This window comes from Xenopus laevis, chromosome 7L (assembly GCF_017654675.1).
Source record: "Xenopus laevis strain J_2021 chromosome 7L, Xenopus_laevis_v10.1, whole genome shotgun sequence".
Classification (NCBI taxonomy): domain Eukaryota; kingdom Metazoa; phylum Chordata; class Amphibia; order Anura; family Pipidae; genus Xenopus; species Xenopus laevis.
In genome coordinates, this window is record NC_054383.1 from 15013928 (window position 1) to 15037829 (window position 23902).

General features: G+C 39.1%; 1 protein-coding gene across 1 annotated transcript in view; it reads left to right on the plus strand.

Moving 5' to 3' along the window:
• Positions 1-447: 447 nt before the first annotated feature.
• ctbp2.L (C-terminal binding protein 2 L homeolog) overlaps positions 448-23902 on the plus strand; it is a 59178-nt gene continuing 35723 nt past the window's right edge. The window contains exons 1-2 of the mRNA XM_018225150.2: positions 448-955; positions 13284-13396. Coding sequence (XP_018080639.1) covers positions 13339-13396 — 58 coding nt within the window. The 5' untranslated portion in view covers positions 448-955; positions 13284-13338. The remainder of the gene's footprint in view (positions 956-13283; positions 13397-23902) is intronic.

Below are 23902 nucleotides of genomic sequence, written 5' to 3' on the forward strand. Positions count from 1 at the left end.
GGGCATCACTGAGAGACTGAACTTTGGAGCGCAACATTTTGGGGGAAGCAAATAACAGCCGTTAATGATTACAGTGGTGGAAAAAGGAGGCAGGCATATCCGGTAATAACATATGAGTTTATTTTTTCTTATCCTTTGCAGAAGAATGTGCACCCTTCTAAAATGTATAAGGGGTCTCTCAGTCTTGTAGAAAAGCATTTAGCCTGCAGCTTTATTTTACATGATCACAGACGTCCCCGCTGACCTATTATGCTTAATGTGATTTCTGCTCGGTATGTTCTGTCCCTGCATAATTTAGGAATTGTCAGTGGAATCTCAGGCAGGCATTTGCAAGCATAACACGCCGGCAGCTATTGACTTATCCTTATATTTTGCTCTCGTGTTTAAACCCTTCTCTGCTAGAGACAAATAATTGTGTAGGCAACTGGATTATTGCTTTGCATTGCCCATATATTGCCTCTGTGTGTTTCTCCAGCCCCACCCTAATGTAGTGCCACAGCATGCCTTTATCATGCACATGCTATTAATATCTTTCTTGCCTCCCCCTCGCTGCTCTCATTTCCTTTCACAGCACAGTATGGACCCCCCTGCAGCCTTGTGTTGCTGCTGCCGGGGCGGGGGTCTCATGGATGACAAGCTTAGGAGGGGTCCGGAGTCCCTGTGCCCATCCTCCTATTATTGACTTGCACTTACAGACCCCGCCTTGACTAATGCAAAAGGGGAAAAAGGACCCTTTAGCCCATGCTAAGCTTTGCCTGCTGCATAGAACTGAAGGGTAGTGTTTTTTGGGGGGATCTTCTTCCCTGGGGATTGGGTGTTGTCCCCCCTCTGCAAGGACTTGTCTGTGGATTTGCAATTTAGCAGAGAGGGGATCTTATCCTTTAGGGTGCTGAGCGAAGAGGAAGAAGAGGAAGAAGAGTTGTACTTTGCCCCATACAGGGTATAATGGTACAAGGTAGGTGGAGATGCTGCACATTTGTGATGCTTTAGAGACTGGCACAGGCCAGGGGGCAAATGATGTACATTGTCTTCTTGGACTAGGAACTGGGGAGGTAACACTTGGCACAGATTGGGTGAGTGGGTCGGGGGTATATGTGGTACAGAGGGGTGTGAGCAGCCTGATAAGTAGAGAGATGGGCACGCTCTGCTCATTGCAAAACTATATGGAACTAGCTGGTGGGGCTGCTGCAGATCCGCAGTAGCATGTGAAATACTAAAGCAAAGCTAATTGTTTTGTGGATTGTAATTTGTGCACTGTAAGCCCCACACATCACTGTGTCAGTCCAATATTCTATGGTGCTACTATTAACCACTTAACGTGGTGCTGTCATTATGCCTCCTTGTCATTGGCACAACAGATCCACCTGTTGAATTACAGCTATAACTGCACAACAGGGTGCCAAATGCAGCTTCAGTATTTTCTCTCAAACTCAAGGAATGCTTTATCCCAGGTGTTAGCCATTAAAAAGATATCACATTTAAGCTACCTCTGTATTTTTTTTTTTTTCTTAAATGCAGTACAGGTAAGAGATCTGTAATCCGGAAACCTGTTATTCAGAAAGCTCTGAATAACGGGAAGGCTGTCTACCATAGTCTCCATTTGAATCATATAAGTCAAATTTAAAAAAAAAAAAGATTTCCTTTTTCTCTGTAATAATAAAACAGTACCTTGTACTTGATCCAAACTAAGAATTATTATTGCATTATTATTATTGTAGTAATTATTATTACAATATTATTGAAGGCAAAACAATCCTATTGGCTTTAATTAATGTTCAAATGTTAGCGGACTTAAGGTATGGAGATCCAAATTACAGAAATATCGCTTATTTGGAAAGGCTCAGGTCTCAAGCATTCTGGATATCTAGTCCCATACCTGTAGTAGCTTTTTTTGGCAGAAACATATATGCGATTCACTAAATTCGAGTGAAACATATATGCGATTCACTAAATTTGAGTGAAACATATATGCGATTCACTAAATTCGAGTGAAGGATTCGAAGTAAAAAAACTTCGAATTTCGAAGTATTTTTTGGGCTACTTCGACCATCGAATGGGCTACTTCGACCTTCGACTACGACTTTGAATCGAAGGATTCAAACTAAAAATCGTTCGACTATTTGACCATTCGATAGTCGAAGTACTGTCTCTTTAAAAAAAACTTCGACCCCCTAGTTCGGCAGCTAAAAGCTACCGAAGTCAATGTTAGCCTATGGATCTTCCCCATAAGCTTTCCTAAATTTTTTTGATCGAAGGATATTCCTTCAATCGTTGGATTAAAATCTTTCGAATCGTTCGATTCAAAGGATTTTATCGTTTGATCGAAGGAACAATCCTTCGATCGTACGATTGCAGAATTTGCGCTAAATCCTTCGACTTCGATATTCGAAGTCGAAGGATTCCAATTCCTAGTTGAATATCGAGGGTTAATTAACCCTCGATATTCGACCCTTAATGAATCAGCCCCTAAGGGTTTTGAGAGTGTGGTCCTAAGGAACCCATGCACAGAGCATTTGTATCTTGTCTTTCCAGTGTTGCATCTGCTTTACATGAATTAAAATCTAGCATAAGGAGCCCTAACTGTAACACCTGCAATTACAGGTGTGCCAGGGAATGCCCATGTGCTGCTTGGCACCATCCCTTGTATGCAGCCCTGTCAATCACAGGTAACGCCACGTACAGAGAGAAGCATAACCTTATGCAATTCATTCTGGAAGCGCCAAGAGTTGCACTAATAACAAATTGCATTCTTATTTTTCAACCATTTTGTTAAATTCAGTGGAAATTATCTTTTTATTTTGCAAACTTATTTCTATGAGCCATTCCTGCTTCACCTATGTATTGCTCTGTTCATAAGGTTATCTCCCATGAATGCAAAATGTAATAGACAGAAAAAAGGGGCTGATTTACAAAGGTGCTAAATTACAGGGCCAGTGCCCATAGCAACCAGTCAGATCTTTGTTTCCATCTTCCAACTGGTAATAAACTAATTGTTGTTCAGTTGCTCTGGGCATTTTATAATCTCCCCAATAAAACCCAACATTTCTATGTAAACAAATGTAAAGAAACAATGCTCTCATAAATTCTGCCCATACAATGACACAGATTCAAGGTCTTTACAATAATCTTATGTACAGATTATGCATAATATTAGTGTATATAGCTCTGGGGTTATCAAAAACACCTACAAACAACTAGTATGTATCACCAGATATAACAACTTTTTCCAATGACTTTCTATTTGTGACTGTTTTTCTAATATTGAAGTGTAAAGTGTAATTGTAAGGAATAGACTTTACCCTGGTGGTCTAGTGGCTCTCCGTGGTGCTCTAGTGGGCAGCGGAGTCCCCCGCCATGTCTCTGGTGAGGACGCCCGCCGCATGCGTCTTTCCTTCGTCAGTGCCGTTTCCTCTATGGTGCGCGTGGCCACATGATCCCTTATTTATGCCCCGGCGTGATGATGTCATTGTGCAACAGTGCGAAATTCTTACCTTGCCTGCCTGCTTTCTCTTTGCCTCTCCAACCTCTCCAATCCTGATCTTGCCTGCTTGTGACTACTCTGACCTGTCCAATCCGACCTTTGTCTGTATATTGATTATTCTACGTTCTCTCTCTACTTGTGCTGTCCCGGCCTGCCTGTTCCTGGTGGTGTTCTTCCTTCCAGTATCCAGGTGAGACAATCGTGCCCCTTTGCTCGTCCAGAACCGTTAGCTTTGCTCCTCTCTCAAATAAGACCTGGCGGCATCCGATTAGCCGAGGGCTCCTCCCGAGGTGAAAGGCGGCGGTTAGAGGCAGAAGTGAGAGCCGTGACCAGGGAGCTTAGCTTTGGTTCTGGATATAGGGTGCCGAACGTGACAGTAATATTTCACCTTCTGAAGCAGCTCTGGGAGGGGGTCGCCGACCCTGTAAACTGATCTAAATCAACACATTTAGTTGATACGTTTGTTATCTTTGTCCCTGCTGAGAAGGCAGCTGTTAGAATTGATACAATAGTTGCTAATACTCCAGAGATGCTGCTGAAAAATGGATCAACTAAATGATGCAAAATTGTAACAGATCAGAATCTGCCCCTGAATTACTGAGCTGCCAGACTCAAACACCAGACAGGGGCATTCAATTTTAAACTTAGATTTTGGAAAAACAGTACAAAATAATGGAAAGTAATTGAAATACGTCTTTATTTGTGGTTAACAATCTAAAAACAACTGAATTGAAAAAAGTTTTTGGAAGGTCAACAACCCCTTTAGGGTAATGTGACACCTGGAGATTGGGGAAGATTTAGTCGCCCAGCAACTAACCGCCTCTTCTTTGGTTCAACTAATCTCCCCAAACTGCTTCCCCCTGTCTTCTACAATGAAAAAAACGCTTGTGACATGGAACTCACGGCGCTATGTTTTCCGAAGTCGCCCGAAGTTTCCTCGTGAGGAAATTGCACAGAATTGCCCCTCCATTTACTTGAATGGAAATTGCCTAGACCCTGCTGTGCACTCACAGGCTGGGAGATTATTGCTCAGAATGGCCTATTATATGATTCCATGATATACTACACCTTGTTAGGATATAACTCTTGTTGACTTGGTACATTAGTCCATGGTGTAAGCTACAAATGACCTTGAATACATTCCTTGATTGTTATCTGCACAAAGACATGACTGCTCTGCCGCCATAAAACCTGCTGCAGGGTTTGCTTAGGAGACTGCAAGTGTGTGAAGTATCCAGTACTGGATAAATATTATATATATATATATATATATATATATATATATATATATATATATATATATATATATATATATATATATATATATATATGTATATATATGTATATATATATATATGTATATATATATGTATATATATATATATATATATATATATATATATATATATATATATATATATATATACATACAAAGTCAATTGAACAGGAAACTGCTTTTTTCTGAATGAGCTTTGTTCAACCTGTAGATTTCAGTTGTACTGCAGTTTGCGATAAATCTTCGCCACTGAGGGCAACTTATCTCCCCGAAATACCTTCTCACTAGCAAGAATGTAACTCGCTGGCAGGTTGGCATAATGGTTGCTTCTGTTTTCCAAAGTGGCTTGACCCCAGGCCCGGTGCTATCAGCTGAAAATGGTACTGGCCCCGGGTTATTCCAGCGAGCACCACGGAGCGATCCTCTTCCGGTTACTTCTGTCTTCTCGCGGCTGCGCATGTGCATTAGAGTGAAAAGCCGAACTTTAACTAAAAATTCGGCTTTTTCATTCTACTGCACATGTGTCTGCCCCGGGAAATTTGAAGACAGAAGAAGCCGGAAGAGGATCGCTCCGTGGTACTTGCTGGAATAACCCCCGGGCCATGCAGTTTTCTGCTGATAGGAGCACCAGGCCTGGGGTTTCAGGTAGGTAAATAAATTCACCCCCAGGCACCCCAAGTGGTTAACAACTTTCCTTCTCCTTTAAAAGAGAAAACTCGAGAAAAAAAAACTTGAGTTTGTAGAGATTCATTATACTCCAAAGCTGCTAAAAATCCAAATCCAAAAATACTCCATCTCAAACTTGTCGAGGTCATGTAGAAGTCAATGGCAGATGCCCCTGAAGATGTTTCTTGACATCATGATCCGCATTCGTTTTCCTCCAATAAAGTCGTTTTCGAACCATGAATCATACGTTTCGAATTGACGCACTAATTTGCCGCAATGTTTTTTCGCACCAACTTTTTCTAAAAGTATTACTAATAAATACGTTTAGTTAGTGGATGGAAGTTAGGTCGACTTTGTTTTAATAAAAAAATAAGATTCATTTGAGTTTTTCTTAGTTTGGATCAAGTACAAGTTACTGTTTTATTATTACAGGGGAAAATTAAATTATTCATCAATTTTGGATTATTTGACTATAATGGAGTCAATGGGAGATGGCCTATAAAATAATTTGGCGCTTTCTGGATAATGGGTTTCTGGATAACAGATTCCATATAGGTATGGGATCCATTATCCAGAAACCACTTATCCAAAAAGCTCCAAATTACAGAATTTTTGTGAGGCACAGCCTGGATATTGCTAATCTAGTGCCCCTGCAGGGATCAGCTCTATGGTGTTATCATTCTCATTATCAATACATTATATAAGAGGGTTTATAACCTCGAATATAGAGAGTTAAATGCATCAGGGACTGTGCTCAACGGAAATAGCCTTGACCGGTGCATAATGTATGGCTGGGATAATTGGCTATTCACCTTCTTACACACATCTGTCATTCCTATTTTATTAGAGGAGCTACTCTCATGTTGGGGGTGTCTCATCCATTACAACAATGCAGGGTATTTTTAGTATACAGATTATGCCTGTATGTGTGTGGGGGGAACAATATACCACATTTTGTTAAAGGGGTTGTTCACCTTTAAATTAATTTTTAGTATGATGTAGAGAGTGGTATTCTGAGAATTTGCAATTGGTTTTTATTTTTTATTTGTGTTTTTGAATTATTTAGCTTTTTATTCAGCAGCCCTCTCGTTTGCAGTTTCAGCAATCTGGTTGCTAGGCACCAAATTACCCTAGCAACCACACACTGATTTGAATAAGAGACTGGACTATGAATAGGAGAGGCCTGAATACAAAGACGAGTAAATAAAAGCAATAACGACACATTTGTAGCCTTACAGAGCACTTGTTTTTTAATGACCCCCCATCTGAAAGCTGGAAAGAGTCAGAAGAAGAAGACAAATAATTCAAAAACGATATATATTCATATATATATATATATATATATATATATATACATACATATATATATATATATATATATATATATATATATATATATATATATATATTTGAAAAAGTGTCTGCACTCTATCACTGCTTTTTGTTTGAGGTGCACAGTCAAAAAATGTTACAGTTTTGCAGATAGGACCAGACTACTCTAGGAATGCACAGAATCCAGGATTCGGTTCGGGATTCGGCCGTTTTCAGCAGGATTCAGATTTGGCTGAATCCTTCTGCCCGGCAGAACCGAATCCGAATCCTAATATGCATATACAAATTAGGGATGGGGAGGGAAATTGTGTGACTTTTTGTCACAAAACAAGGAAGTAAAAAATGTTTTCCTCTTCCCACCCCTAATTTGCATATGCAAATTCGGATTCGGTTCGGTATTCAGCCGAATGTTTCACGAAGGATTCGAGGGTTCACTATTCCTACAGGGTTATTATTTACAAGTTGCTCCATGAGAATCCGAGTACAGCTATTGGATCCACATAATCAACATTTTTAACCATGATTTTCTTTTTCTCTGTAATAATAAAACAGTAGCTTGTACTTGATCCCAACTAAGATATAATTAATCCTTATTGGAAGAGAAACAATCCTATTTGGTTTATTTAATGTTTGCCTAAATTTATAGTAGACTTAAGGTATGGAGATCCGGAAAGATCCCTTTTCCGGAAAACCACAGGTCCAGAGCATTTTGGATAACAGATCCCTTACCTGTACCAGCATCTGGACCTGCCACCCACCCAAACCCAGGCCAATAAATCCATTTTATAAACCAAATGCAGCTCGAGGGATGGAGTGAATATAGTTATGGGATCTGTTTTGCTGAACCCCATTATCCAGAAAGCTCTGAATTACGGAAAGGCTGTCTCTTATAGACTCCATTTCATCCAAATAATCCAGATTTTTAAGAGTGATTTCCCTTTTCTCTGTAATAATAAAACAGTAGCTTGCACTTGATCCCAACTAAGATATAATTAATCCTTATTGGAAGCAAAACCAGCCTATTGGGTTTATTTAATGTTTACATGATTTTCTAGTAGACTTATGGTATAAAGATCCAAATTATGGAAAGATCCATTATCCAGAAAACCCCAGCATTCTGGATTGCAGGTCCCATACTTGTACCATGCAATTGGTGTTCCGAAAGAAAATGTACCGCTACTATTGTACAGTGCAAGGCCATTATAATAACATATAGAAATTTAGCTAAAATTAAAGGGATTTAAAGGGATTTAATGTTACAGTCTAATGATAACAGAGGAATTAAATACTGGCTCTGTCATAAACAGAAATAAGTAACGTCGGTTTTGAATGTGAAAAGAGCACGGTGTGTCTATGGCTTGTCAAACGCAGAATGAAAAACTGTCACATTTAGCAGCTGATTGCTCTGAGCCCCTGTCATTCCATGTTAGGCAGGTCATTCTTTCCTAGTGAAATGACACTTGGGAGGCCTTTGCAATGTTAAACTACAAAACGGGGCTATGAATGTTTATAAAAAGCCGTCACCCATCACATATAAAGCTGTTAACTCTGCATTATGTTGCCAAGCGACGTTATTGTAATGACCTTCAGGAATGCGCACGGAATGATATTTACTTTTTATGGATAAGGGTGTAATTATCTGCAAGCATTTCACCCAACACATTCACCCGCAGTAATAGTCATTTCTGTGCTTTACTGACATAAAGGCATTGTTTACCTTTACAGTAACTTTTAGTATGATGTAGAGAGGGATATTCTGAGACAACTTGCAATTGGTTTTCATTTTTCAATACTTGCGGTTTTTGCGTTATTTCGCTTTTTATTCAGCGGCTCTTCAGTTTGCAATTTCAGCTGTCTGGTTGCTAGAGTCCAGATTACCCTAGCAACCAGACACTGATTTGAATAAGAGGCTGGAATATGAATAGGAGAGGGGCTGAATAGAAAGATGAGCAATAAAAAAGTAGCAAAACTAATAAAATTCTGGCCTTACGGAGCATTTGTTTTTTTAGATGGGGTCAGTGACCCCATTTAAAATGTTACTTAGAATTAGCTATTCTATAACATACGAAAAGTTAACTTAAAAGAGGACCACCCCACCCACCAACCCGGGTTGCCTTTTATAATGAAATATTTTCATTGATGGGTGACCAGAGCTGTCAAGCCACAACTCCCAAATCCTCCTGACACGTGTCTTGTTTTTTTGTTTTTAATTACAGCACTCTGTTGCCTAAACACTGTCCCATGCATTCTGTCTATACATTCTGTCTATACAGGTATGAGATCCGTTATCCGGAAACCTGTTATCCAGAGAGCTCCGAAATATGGAAATGCCATCTCCCATTGTCTCCATTTTGATCAAATAATTTACATTTTTAAAAATGATTTCCTTTTTCTCTGTAATAATACAACAGTACAGGTATGGAATCCGTTATCCAGAAACGTGTTACCCAGAAAGCTCTGCATTACAGAAAGGCCATCTACTATAGACTCCATTATAATCAAATATCCCATATTTTTTTAAATGATTCCCTTTTTCTCTGTAATAATAAAACAGTCGCTTATACTTGATCCAAACTAAGATATAATTAATCCTTATTGGAAGCAAAACCAGCCTATTGGGTTTATTTAATGTTTAGATGATTTTCTGGTAGTCTTATGGTATCCTATTTATGGAAAGATTCATTATACAGAATACCCCAGGTCCTGAGCATTTTGGATAACAGGTCCGATACCTATACCTTGTACTTGAACCCAATTGAGATATAATTAATCCTTATTGGAAGCAAAAACCAGCCTATTGGGTTTATTTAATGTTTACATTAAATACCAGTCTTAAGGTATGAAGATCCAATTTATGGAAGGATCTCTTATTCAGAAATCCCTAGATCCCGAGCATTCTGGCTGGTAGATCCCATACCTGTAGTGGGTTGTGTAATTGAAATGTAGTATTTACTCCTCTAGTAGTAACTAAGAGCAACAGCAGGCAGTACTAAGTGGTCTGCTGTTTGAAATCATCATCTTATTGGTTGCCATGGGTTACTAGACAGCATTCATAATGTGCAAGCCCAGTATCCATCTAGAATAATCTTTTTTTAGCCACCAATGACATACCAATATATAGGCTAGAGAACAAACACCAACAGGAAAATAATTCATGGTTAAAAAAAAAAACATGTGTTAACCCTTGTCTGACATCAAATGGATGACATTTTAGAATGGAAAAGGTTCCATGAGTCTTAATGAGACTGTCCGTCATCTTTTGGACCTGTGTTCCCTACAGCTGTAATGCAACATAGGACATTCACACGCCTCAACTTTAAAAAGGGTGCTAGGGTAATGTGGACCCTAGCAACCAGATTGCTGAAATTACAAACTGGAGAGCTGCTGAATAAGAAGCGAAATAACCCAAAAACCACAAATAATAAAAAATGAAAAGCAATTGCGAACTGTCTCAGAATATCACTCTCTACATCATACTAAGTTAATTTAAAGGTGAACAACCCCTTTCACCCTTTTATTAGCCACAAATCATGGCCAAAAAAGTAATGTTTTGGAGGACAGATCTTCCTACACCATATTCCTCCAATCTCAGGATTGATCGCCCTGATTGTTAATGTATCCAATGACAAAAGCCTGACCCTTGGCTAAATTGAAGAAAAAAAAAGAAATGACATAAGATACAGTTAAATAAAACATCCTTGAACCATTGGGATGCTTGTTAAATATTGTTGTTACACTGCTCTCTAGTGGTAATGTAGGAGTTGTGCAGCTACTGGTGTAATACATATATTTTTATTTCTATAGGGCAGTGGTCCCCAACCAGTAGCTCGCGAGCAACATGTTGCTCTCCAACCCCTTGGATGTTGCTCTCAGGGTCCTCAAAGCAGGAGCTTATTTTTGAATTTCAAGCTTGAAAGCAAGTTTTAATTGCATAAAAACGAAGTATAGTGCCAAGTAGAGCCCCTTGTTGGCTGCCTGTCAACATAGGGGCTACCAAATAGCCAATCACAGCCCTTATTTGGCACCCCAGGGGACTTTTTCATGTTTGTGTTGCTCCCCAACTCTTTTTACATTTGAATGTGGCTCACAGGTAAAAAAGGTTGGGGACCACTGCTATAGGGATTTGGTTTTTTGGGATTCAATCGAACCCAGAATCTTTTAGGAAGGATTTGGATGAATCCTCAAACTAAGTCTGATCCCGAATTGTATATACAAATTAATGAATGGAAGGGAGAAAGAAAGTCTGCACTTTGATTCCCCTTTAAAGGGGTTGTTCATCTCTGATTTAATTTTGAGCATGATGTAGAGACTGATATTCTGAGACAATTTGCAATTGGTTTTCAGTTATTATTGTTTGTGTTTTTTTAGTTATATAGCTTTTTATTCAGCAGCTCTCCAGTTCAGCAATCTGGTTGCTAGAGTCCAAATTACCCTAGCAACCATGCACTGATATGAATAAGAGACATGAATATAAATAGGAGAGGCCTGAATAGAAAGATGAGTAATAAAAAGTAGAAATGACAAAATATTTGTAGCTTTACAGAGCCCCCTTTCCCATTTGAAATCCGGAAAGAGTCAGAAGAAGGCAAATAATTAAAAAATACAGAGCAGTTGAAAAGTTGAATAGAATTACTCATTCTATGAATTACTAAAAGTTAACTTTAAGGCAAACCACCCCATTTAAATACAAAGGGTTCGACTTTTAAGGGGTTGGAATCGTATTGATCAGGCTCTTGGGTCTGGTCAAATCTGAATCCTGCTGAAAAAGGCTTGGATTTGGCTGAATCACAAACAGATTTAAAGGAATAGTTCAGTGTGAAACTAAAAACTGTATAAATAGATAGACTGTGCAAAATAAAAAATGTTTCTAATATAGTTAGTTAGCCAAAAATGTAAAGTATAAAGGCTGGAGTGAACAGATGTCTAATAAAACAGCCAGAATCCAACTTCCTGCTTTTCAGCTCTCTAACTCTGAGTTAGTCAGCGACTTGAAGGGGGGCCACATGGTACATTTCTGTTCAGTGAGTTTGTAATTGATCCTCAGCATTCAGCTCAGATTCAAAAGCAACAGATATAACCCATGTGCCCCCCCCCCTCAAGTCTCTGATTGGTTACTGCCTGGTAGCCAGGGTAACCAGTCAGTGTAAACCAAGAGAGCTGAAAAGCAGGAAGTAGTGTTCTGGCTATTATGTTAGACATCCAGTCACTCCAGCCTTTATACATTACATTTTTGGCTAACTAACTATATTAGAAACATTTTTTATTTTGCAAGGCCTATCTATTTACCCAATTTTTATTTTTACACTGAACAATTCCTTTAAGGGTTAGTGCATCCCTAATATAGTGTTACTTGTATAGTGACACATGCATACCTTCCAACATTTTGGAAACAGAAAGAGGGACAAAAATATTTGCGGCATGGGGTGAAAATGTTTGACCACGCCCATTTTGCGGCCACACCCCCTAATTACCATGTCCATTTTACAAAATTTGTCAGGTTATGAAAGTTTGAACACATTTCTGTGGTTTTTGCAGTTTTGCTAATGAAGGTGAATTGCCCTTTAAGCTGCAAGTCACCGTTTCCCCAAGAGACCTGCTTATATTAAATTGTTACAATTGCTTCTTTGCTTATCTTAAATTGTTACAAATGTATCTAAGTGCACCTGCCACGTATTCTGGGCTCTCTGCCAAAAGCCATTTAAGCTTTAGAAACTTTGTATCTTTTTCTGGCTGTTCAGTGCAGGAAATCAAAGAGAAAGTCAGGACATTTCAGTAGCAATCTGGGACTGCAGGTTGAGCTGTCAAAATCAGGACTGTCCCGCGAAAGACGGGACAGTTGGTAGGTATGCAGATGTACACACACACACACAAATAAATATATTTCTGATGGGAGCACTGGGGTGGTTCTATCCTGGTAAGTATGACATGACATTGTCCAGGAAAGGAGAATCACATTAAGTTTGATTCCATTTTTCTTTTTTCTCTTACACCTTTATCCACAAGTGTCAGATAAGACAGAGTAACCGTATATCTATATATAATACACAAAAGCCATGAATATCTTGTAAGTGATATCCTCATAAATGGTGAGTTCTGATGTCATCATGTATAAACGGTGAGTTCTGATGTCATTTCTGTCACATGACTCCCTGAAACTTGTGTATTATAATAAATAAAGTACCCCCAGTTGCAAAATATATTATATTAGAAGTGGAGTGCCATGAGACTCCTCGGTAACTTATAATATCCTTATATTTTACAAGAGGGGTACTTTATTCACTATATATATATATATATATATATATATGACCACTAGATGGGGATGTTTTGTTGAAGTCCATGGAAACACTACAGGCAATGCAAGCAATAAATTCTAATTAATTAAAACTGCAAATATTTTGAGAATCATTGTTCTCTGCTTTCTCACTTAATATTTTAATAGGGTTGTTCTTGGCTGTTTAATGTGATGTGAATGTTTGTTCTTGTTGTTTAGTGGGAGATACAACATGTCCGCTTGTTTCATTGCAGCCTGGAGAGATGTGACATGGGATAACTATGCAAGTTAACCTGTACTTTGTGCAAGATGGACGTGCTTGACAATGAGAAGATCAAACGCTTGCGTCTGGACCAGATCTATGAAGGTGAGCGAATCGGACAATGTTGTTATACGTTGTTAAAGGGGTGGTTCGCCTTTAAGTTAACTTTTGGTATGATATAGAATTATAAGCAACTTTTCAATTGGTCTTTCTTATATATCTTTTTTTATAGTTTTTTTATTTATTTGACTTTTTATTCTGACTCCTTCCAGCTTTCAACTGGGGGTCACTGACCCCAATCTAAAAACAAAGTAGTGATGGGTGAATTTATTTACCCGGTGCGAAATCGCTGTCGTCTAAAAAAAACGGATGTCGGTGCATTTTCACCAGCGAATTTGTGCCGGCATTAAAAAAAATGAGACGCCGGCGTCGTTTCGCAAATTTCGCTGGAAATTTGCAATTTTTTCGGCAAAGCGAAATGCCCCAAATTCGCCCATCACTATCTGTAAGGCTACAAATGTATTGTCATTGCTACTTTTTATTCAGGCCTCTCCTATTCATATTCCAGCCTCTTCAAATCAATGTACGGTTGCTAGGGGAATCTGGACCCTAGCAACCAGAATGCTAAAATTGCAATGTGGAAAGCTGCTGAATAAAGTCTAAATAACTCAAAAACCACAAATAATAAAAAATGAAAACCAATTACAAATTGTCTCAGAATATCCCCTCTCTACAGTGCATCATACTAAAGCTTAATTTAAAGGAGAACAACCCTTTAACACAAAGGTTTGCTCAAAAAGCAGAATTTCTTTCAGGTTATTAAAGGGTTGAGTATGACATAGAGAGTGATATTCTGAGACAATTTGCAGTTGATTTTCATTTTTTATTATTTGAGGTTCTTGAGTTATTTAGCAGCTCTCCAGTTTGCAATTTCAGCAATCTGATTGCAGAATAGATTCTCTGTTCAGTTCTAATAGAATAGTCTTAATGGGGACTTTGTTTATGTTTATAAAAAGGCTAGATTCCCTGGTAGCAAGGTGACCATACACGCATACCTCCCAACTGTCCCTTTTTTGGAGGGACAGTCCCTCTTTTGACAGCTCAACCCGCAGACCCTCATTTGTACTGAAATGCCCCTATTTTCTCTGCAATGAACAGCCAGAAAAAGAAACAAAGTTTCTAACTTAATTGGCTTTTGGCAGAGAGCCCAGAACAGCTAACAGGTGCAAATAAGATACTTTGTAACAATTTTGAGACACAAAAAAACAGTTTAGATAAGGAGAAATATTTTCAAACTTCCATAACCTGCCAAATTTTGTAAAATTAACATGGTAATTAGGGGGTGTGGCCACAGAAAGCGGCGTGGTCAAAACATTTCGTTGCGATATGTGTGAAAAAAACATTTTGTCACTCTTTTTACTTCCAAAATGTTGGGAGGTATGATATACGTACAGAGCTGCTTTTTTTTGGTGATTTTGCCAAACGAGCAGATCTCTCGCTCTCTGGGTGATATCTGCCGATCGTGGGCCCTGGGGCCCAATGATTGGATTATAATGCAGCCAATACAGGTGGTCGGATTGCGGGAACAGACGTGGCCGCACACACACGGGCCAATAAGCTGCTGACTCATCTGTTGGCAGCTTTTATTGGCCCGTGTATGGCCCCTTTAGATGCTGAGAGAGCCCAGGAAATCTAAAAAAGACTGTGAGTGTAATTTTCATTTTAGTTGTGTCAGACTACTTTACTCTAGATGCGGCTGTGGGTCCTTTGAAATTGCCAGATTCTTTGTCAGCAAGACTGCCCATACTTACTATGGAACCAGACTCCATGAATTTAATTTCTTTTGTTTAAATTTGTCTGTGTAAAAAAGCTCTCTGAAAGTTGAGAGTAGATTTCTGTACGGGTCTGGGAGGGCTGATCTATGCCTGACGTACAGCCGCTATTTCCCTTTTCCAGACCCGCTATCTGACCCTACCTGCAAGGGGTTACATTTTATTCCCTGACCTGGGAGCTGCAAAACTGCATGTGAGATCAGGTGTCTTCTGAAAAGTATGATAATAATAATAATAATAATAGTAGTAATAATGCATACAATTGCAAAACTGTGTTCATCCAGAGGGCCACCATGTGGATCTTCTGAAACTGCCAGTTATCAGCCTCTGTCCCAATAAGTGCTGCATATCGTCTGTTGCACATCAGTGCTTTTATCCACAGATTATACATTTTATGATTCCGACGTTAAAAGCATTAAAGAGACCAGTTCTGCTTATGCCATTTATTGATTTATTTTTTATATAAATGGCTATTGCAGACATTGTGTTGATCGATATTCTAAAAACAATGAACATTTTGCTACAACTATTGCGTTGAGTAATACAAGGATGCTCTAATGTCTCATCCCCTAAATGTGCCCTGGTGCAGTAAACCATAAGAGACCAATAAGATATTTAAGATATTTACTTTTAAACTTCGCAAACCATTAACACATTGGTGTAACTATAGAGGAGGCAGACCCTGCGGCTGCATGGGGGCTTAGGAGATATAGGGGCCCCATGAGGCCCTAATTCATATACAATTTCAATTAAATTGGTAAAACATGTTGATAAATGGGCATCCATAAGTTATTTTTAAGGTAAATTCCATTTATGATGTTATACAGGTATGGGATCTGTTATCCAGTAAGCTCAGGACCTGGGGTATTCCGGATAAGGCATCTTCCTATAATTTGGATCTTCATGCCTTAAATCTACTAGAAAATCATGTCAACATTAAATAAACCCAATAGGCTGGTTTTGCTTCCAATAAGGATTAATTATATCTTAGTTGGGATCAAGTACAAGCTACTGTTTTATTATTACAGAGAAAAAGGAAATCATTTTTAATACTTTGGATTATTTGGATAAAATGACGTCTATGGGAGACAGCCTTTCCATAATTTGGATAACGGGTTTCCATACCTGTATTTATAAATGGTCTTTTTACCAGGTAGAAAATGGATTTTATGTAAAGAGATATAAGGCAGCAGCACAGAGCAGCAAAAAAGACAGTTTAAAGAACAGAATTTGTAAGGCAGCATAATTGCTCTCTCTGCACTAGTGATAAACCACGGCCCTCACCGGGTCCGGAAAGGTAAGTGCGGGGGGGGACTGGAAAAGAAGAAGATTCATGGATTAACACATATCCCCCTGCACTTTAGTGATGCATTAAAAGGTTTCTTTTCTCTGAAACCAAAAGAATAAAACTGAAGTCAATGGAAAATGTGCTCATTTGTCTCCCCATTTATCCAAATCAATCTGTAGAATGGAAACAGGCAGCAGGGATCTCATTACCATGTACAGGTGTGTGTTGTCTGTAAAGGGTAACAATGCCAAAGTTTAAAGCCACTAATGAATAAATGAAAAAGAAGTGTGACACAGACAGAACCCTGAGGTACTCCTCTTACAGCTCCGGCTGCCCCACAATCTATCAATTTAAACAAAAAACCTCTATTCTCAGGACAGGTAAATACAGTAAAACCAAAACCATATTCCTTATTTTACCCATTTATTATTTTATGTCTGTGTGACATCATATTTGCCCCCATTTTTACTATTTTTGTGTATGCATACAGCAAGGGGTCCCTGGTAGAATAAAATAATATAGAAAATGACCAAGGGCGGGTGTTTTATTTGTATAGAAGAGGAGCACTGGCCTAGGGTAGAAAGTAAGCAAAAAGACACTGGGGTGTACCTACAAAATTAGCATCATCCCCAAGGAGTATGAAATTCTGTCTCATTTAAAGGAGAACTAAAGCTTAACTAAAGAAGTAGCTAGAAATGTTTTACATTATGTTTTGGGTTTCTGTACCAGCCCAAGGCAACCACAGCCCTTTAGCAGTAAAGATCTGTGTCTCCAAAGATGCCCCAGTAGCTCCCCATCTTCTTTTCTGCTGATTCACTGCACATGCTCTGTGCTGCTGTCAGTTACTGAGCTTAGGGACCCACTCACAATATACAGTACACATAGAATAGAAATGTCACAATATAAGGCTGATTAATAATTAATACAGATAATTACTACAGAAACCAGTGCAATTAGCATCAGAATTTAATAATCAGCCCTGTAGCATCAGCTTATATTACAGACCAACCTCATTTTCTGCTGGATAATTAGTGACGAGCCCTAAGCTTAGCTTCTCAACAGCTGCTCAGAGCCCACTGAGCATGTGAGTGTCACAGACACTTTCCAAGATGGTGACCCCCTGTGACAAGTTTGAAGTCCTGGATCATTGCTGCTATTGACAAGCTGAAACTTTAGGCTGGTTAAATAAGTTTGTTATATAATGAATGGCCTTTTTAGCTTTATTCATTTTTAGAGTTTAGTTCTCCTTTAAGGGGCTTACTTGCATGAAAACTTGAAAGAGTGGAGGAGACTGAGACTCTTTCTACATAAATGTGTAAAGAATACATCCACCTAACAGGCTCCAAAATATAGTGAGGTTCAACAAGTGCCACACAACAATAAAGTGTAACAATACAATTGAAATAAAAAGAAAAATCATGAGAATTGGGCCTATGTTACTTGCTTTTGCCGTGGGAATTATTCAGATACCTAATAGGAATATGAAGAACTAGGACCATCACCCAGGGCACCATCAAGAGAGGCAGGGGTAGTCCAGCCAGGGGCTCTTTGGGATAGGGGACCTGAGAGTGCAAAGGGGTGGAGGGGTGGGGATTTTTGGAGGTTGGTTGGGGTAGTGTCATAATTTGGGAGCGTCGGCCTCCCCTGCCAAAAAAATCTACTGAGGAGGCCGGGATTAAATAATCCCTCCTCCCCTTGTCCCCTCCAAATCCGTTCGCGTCGCATTTCTCAGGCATGGTTCCCACAACTATTTTAAAAGATATAAGACAGTTTGGGGAGGGGAGACCATGATACAGCAGACCCCACAGTCCAGGCCCACCCCCGAGAGGTCTGCTGAATACTTAACTGTAGATAGTTTCGCCATTGGGTTAGGAATTGGATGAATCATGGGCATTTTTGGTTTACAACAGAGAGAGGCCATGATGAATTGGGGTGTGGCTTACAAGTAATTTTGTTATTTGGGCATTTCTTTTCATTGGGGCACCATTCTACTTAAATCAATAACTGGAGCCCCTGGGATGAGGGCCATATTAAGTAGTATGGTTCCCCTATAGTTTCTGCCCCAACCTAATATAAACAGTTAAGCAAAAAAGTTCCACCACAAGAGGTCTTACATAATCTAGGTGACATCCCCTACAGCACCCTGTTCTTGAAGAATAATAAACCTTTGTAAGTACTTGTGCTACTTCCCCACCACTTTAATAACTTATTGGGGTGCACTTAGATTGTGGATCATGGGAATCTTCTCTGAGCTTTCACTTTCAGTAGAGGGAGCACCTTCTTACTGGGGGGCAGATGTCAGAATAGACCTAAGGACTAATCTAGAGCTTTCCTCCAGGTTGAGCTTTGAAATGGTTCTGGCACAATGTAGTTGTGCATCTTTCTCAAAAAATTTTTCTAACCAACTTGCTCCCACAAACTAGAGTTCTGCGTGGAACCAATTTCATATACCCGAGCCGCAACCCGCATACTTACCCGATTGGACCCCTTGCCCGACTGGACCCACAAGTACCTTATCCGCAACCAAATCCACGACCCGCTGACCAGCAAGAAACAGGAAGTGTTGTCATTGTAAACCGGAAGTGACATCATTAGAAGTAGGCGTGATCAGAAAAAAATGAGTAAAACAGGAAGTGCTGTCATTGTAAACCGGAAGTGACATCATTAGAAGTAGGCGTGATCCGAAAAAAGGGAGTAAAATTCGCTATTGAGAAGACCGTGGCCCATTCCATGACCCGCAAACCCGGAGAACCGCCAACCCGCGTCTATACCTGCTCCCGAAACTTCATCCTGCAACCCGCAGAGTACCGCAGGTTTTTGCTGGTAACCTGTGGGTAACTGACCCGCTGCAGGACTCTACCACAAACCCTCTCTGCAGTTATCCTAAGGGGGTTTCCCAGCATGCAGATGCCCATCAGCTTCACTCCGCAGGCAGAGAGAAGCTAATCCAGTGTCTCAAGTGCCCTCAACCCTACACGTTCCCTAAATCTCAGTGCCCTGCTGTTTGAAAGGCAAACTATAAAAAATATGTTTACTAATTTATTTAAGGTCTCCTGTATGTTATATTATTACCGTCACTTGCTGGGCCTCTTTGGCTTAACTGGTATTTACACCACTGTGAGGAAGAAATCAATTCATGCACTTTATACTTCCTAGTTATCAGAACTGATTTTACAGAGAAACAGAAAGTGAGAAGTGCAAAGACGAAGTTCACAGATCAGTGCAGCCCCGGAGTAGCAGCCCAGTACCTATGAGTAGGGTTGCCACCTTTTCTGGGAAAAAATACCGGCCTTCCTATATATTTATCTTTTTTTCCCTATTAATAACATTGGGATCAACCATCATTTTTACTGGCCAGGCCGGCAACCCTACCTATGAGGTGCAAAAAATAAATGATAAATAAATTCAAGCCCCAAATCATATCATATAACACTAGCTTGATCAGCCTAGCAAGTGGCTTTCTAAACCTGTAAATCCATTTCTTAACACATAAATGCTTTGGCTAGGAACAGTAAAGCCGTGGCAGCCCGTGTGTAAGCCGTGAGCCTCCTCCTGCTTTCAATGAGCACTGATTCTATTTTGTATTATTATCTAAATAAGCAGTGCACTGATCACCTCTTCTTTTAACATCTGATCCGAGAACTTGTGGATATGGCCAACCTTGTTGCTGGTAAGATTTTTTGTACGTTTGTGTATTTGCTGTTATTGCTTGCAGATCATTCCTTGGCTAAGCAGCAGCTTCTGCGGTACAGGGCATGTTATATTTAGCACTTGTAGTTATTGGATTAGATTCTCACAGCCTGGGATTTAGTGGCATACCTGATTGTAATGCATTAAATATTCACTGCATATAATGGCATGATGTCTTTTCTGGGGTGTTAATTGTAATGATTTTGGGAGATCTACAGCACTTCATTCCTACAGGCCACACTGTGTATTTTGCCTGTCTGGGCCTGTAACTGTTAATCTGTAAATTGGTACTGCCGGCTGATGGCTTGTGTCCAGATCATTTACACTTGTTTAAACTGAGATTATTACAGATTTATTTTCTGTATGCTTTCCTAGAAGGAAAAGCATTACATTATAAGTAGGATTACATTTATTTTTCCCTTAAATGGACTGCATGCAGAATTTAATGATTAAGATATATCCTGTATATATATATTTGCATAAATGTTAAAACACGGGAAAATGAATTTTACATGAAAATAGCCATGCTTTTCTTCCTCTCTGAAACGAAATGAAAAATACTTCCTATCCTTAAATAAGCAGTAAAATGTTAAAAGTTACATAATTTAATTGGGTTGAAAAAGACAAAGTCCATCAAGTTAAACCCCTCCAAATAAAACCCAGCATCCATACACACACCCCTCCCTACCTTCTTATAAATTATATATATATACCCATATCTATACTAACTATAGAGTTTAATATCACAGTATCACAAATGTTAGAAAATATCTTGTTCTGAGCAAATTACATTGCTTGTACAGGTATGGGACCTGTTATTCAGAATGCTCAGGACCTGGGGTTTTTCAGATAATGGATCTTTCCGTAATTTGGATCTTCATACCTTAGGTCTACTAGAAAATCCTGTAAACATCAATTAAACCCAATAGTCTGGTTTTGCTCTCAATAAGGATTGATCATATCTTAGTTTGGTTCAAATACGAGGAACTGTTTTATTATTACAGAGAAAAAAGGAAATCATTTTTAGGCCTTTCCGTAATTCTGAGCTTTCTGGATAATGGTTTCTGGATAACAGATCCCATACCTGTATACGTTATACATAACTGAGGGTGATGCCATGGGAGACACATACTATGTAGACTTATAAAACAGTGTTTCTAAAGTTTTTGCTTCACATTAGTAAACTGTAGACTAACCGAAAAATCTTCAGGCTCTGTGGGTTGGACAGGTTCAGCCTTCAGCAGTGCACAGTTCACTATAGAGATACAGCTGCGATATTAGTACACGGTCTTCATTTTTTTATACCTTGTTCTTTGTATTTAATCTTTAATTTAGCAGCTCTCTGTTTTGTAACTGGAACTGATGTCTGGTTGCTGCAGACCAACTTATTCTAAGAACAAAGTTGTAGAAAGAAAAAAGGCATTTGGCTTCTGTAGAGTTGTCACCAAGCTGATATTTTATCAACCAAGCATGTAGCTAAGGCCAGGCCTGTTTTAAATAAAACTTACTGGTAATGTAAATGAATCAGACCCATTGCTACACAATTTGCCCACGTATCCTCCCATGCCTGATGGTTATAACCAAATCCAACCAAGTCACTTCCCCTAATCTGCCAGCTCTTGCCCTAAATCCATACCATTCCTTGTCCCTACATCGCTGCCACCATTTTTCCCAGAGAGCTCCAAATTGCAGGTAGGTCATACTCCATAGACTGCATTTTATGATTCTACTTTTTAAAATGAATTTCCTTTTTCTCTGTAATAATAAAACAGTACCTTGTACTTGATCATGACTAAGATATAATTAATTATTATTGGAGGCATTAATGTTTAAATGATTTTTTAGTAGACATAAGGTATGGAGATCCAAATTACGGAAACATCTCATATCTGTAAAACCCCAGATCCTGAGCACTCTGCATAATAGATCCCATACCTGCACCCTACACTAACGCACTGCCTTGTCACACCACATCCAGGATCCCCTGGGGAAATCCTGGATTTGGTACATCCCTTTTAGGGTAAGGACGCACAAGGAGATTTTGTCGCCTGGCGACTAATTGCCACATCTTTTGCGCGACTATCTCCCAGAACTGTCTCTGCGTTTTTCCCCATTATCTACAACGCAAAGTCGCCTGCGCTAATGTACACGCAGTGATGCATTTTCTATAGTCGCCCGAAGTTGCCTCAGTAAGTGTTCATTAGCGCAGGCGACTTTGCGTTGTAGCCTATGGGGAAAAACGCAGAGGCAGTTCGGGGAGATAGTCGCGCAAAAGACGTGGCGATTAGTCGCCAGGCGACAAAATCTCCCCGAATCTCCTCGTGTAGACTAGCCCTTATTAATTGAATTATTCTCTAATAGAGCACAGGTATGGGATCAGTTATCCTAAAACTTGTTATCCAGAAAGCTCTGAATTACTGAAAGATTGTCTCCTAGAAACTACATTTTATCCAAATAACCCAAATTTGTAAAAATGGTTTCCTTTTACTCTGTAATAATAAAACAGTAGCTTGTACTTGATCCCAACTAAGATATAATTAATCCTTATTGGAAGCAAAACCAGTCTATTGGGTCTATTTAATGTTTACATGATTTTCTAGTAGACTTAAGGTATGAACATCCAAATTTTGTAAGGATCGGTTCTCTGGAAAACCCCAAGTCCTGAGCATTCTGGATAACAGGTCCCATATCTGTATACTTTATATGACCCATTGTTCTTGACATTGTTTGAAATGATGGTGCAGAATATATAGCAGGCAATTTACACTATTTTTTAGTGTGTGATTATTGATCAGTATATACCATCCTCCCCTAAAACTGGTCTTGCATTTATTTAAAGCCATCCCCACCATTGTCTTTGTTCCTCCCAGCCTTTTCTCCAGCAACACTTCATCTGTCTATATATCTATCTTGCACCTGCCACTCTTACCTCCCGACCAGCATTGTAAATAACTCATGTTGAATAGTGAAGTCCTATTGTTCATCTGAACCTCGTAGATTACAGCCTTCAGGCACTGAAATGAGAACTGTAAAAGAAATAGGCTCCCTGCCTCTTCAAAAGCACAAACACCGAATTGCAGCTTCTGGGAACTATAATATATTTAAATACCATTATATTTTAACTAGGATGTTTAAGATCTGTTGTCTGGAAACCCGTTATCCAGAAAGCTCAGAATTATGGGAAGGATATTCCCCATAGACTCCATTTTAATCAAATACAATTGCCTTTTTCTCTGTAATAATAAAACAGTAGCTTGTACTTGATCCCAACTAAGATATAATTAATCTTTATTGGAAGCAAAACCAGCCTATTGGGTTTATTTAAGGTTTAAATAATTCTTCCAGTTGATTAAAGGAATGTAGATCCAAATTGCGAAAGGACCCATTATCTGCAATACCCAAGGTCCCGAGAATTCTCGATAACAGATCCCATACCATTACTTTATTACATACATACAATCAATATATGGTTCAAGTAACAATAATTAGAACAGATTGCATCTCTAAGCTCCATGTTAGGGTGTAATTTACAGATCATTTTCTTTTTTGCTTGTTACAATAACATTGTTTTATCTCATTAGACTGCATTGACATTATAGCTAAATGCCTGCATGGCTGTACCAAGCAATAATATTTGTACTAAAAACATCTCAACCATTTAGAAGTACGGTATGGGACCTGTTATCCAGAATGCTCGTGACCTAGGGCTTTCCGGATAACGATCTCTCTTTAATTTGGATCTTCACACCTTAAGTCTACTAGAAAATTATAGAAACGTTAAATAAACCCAATAGGCTGGTT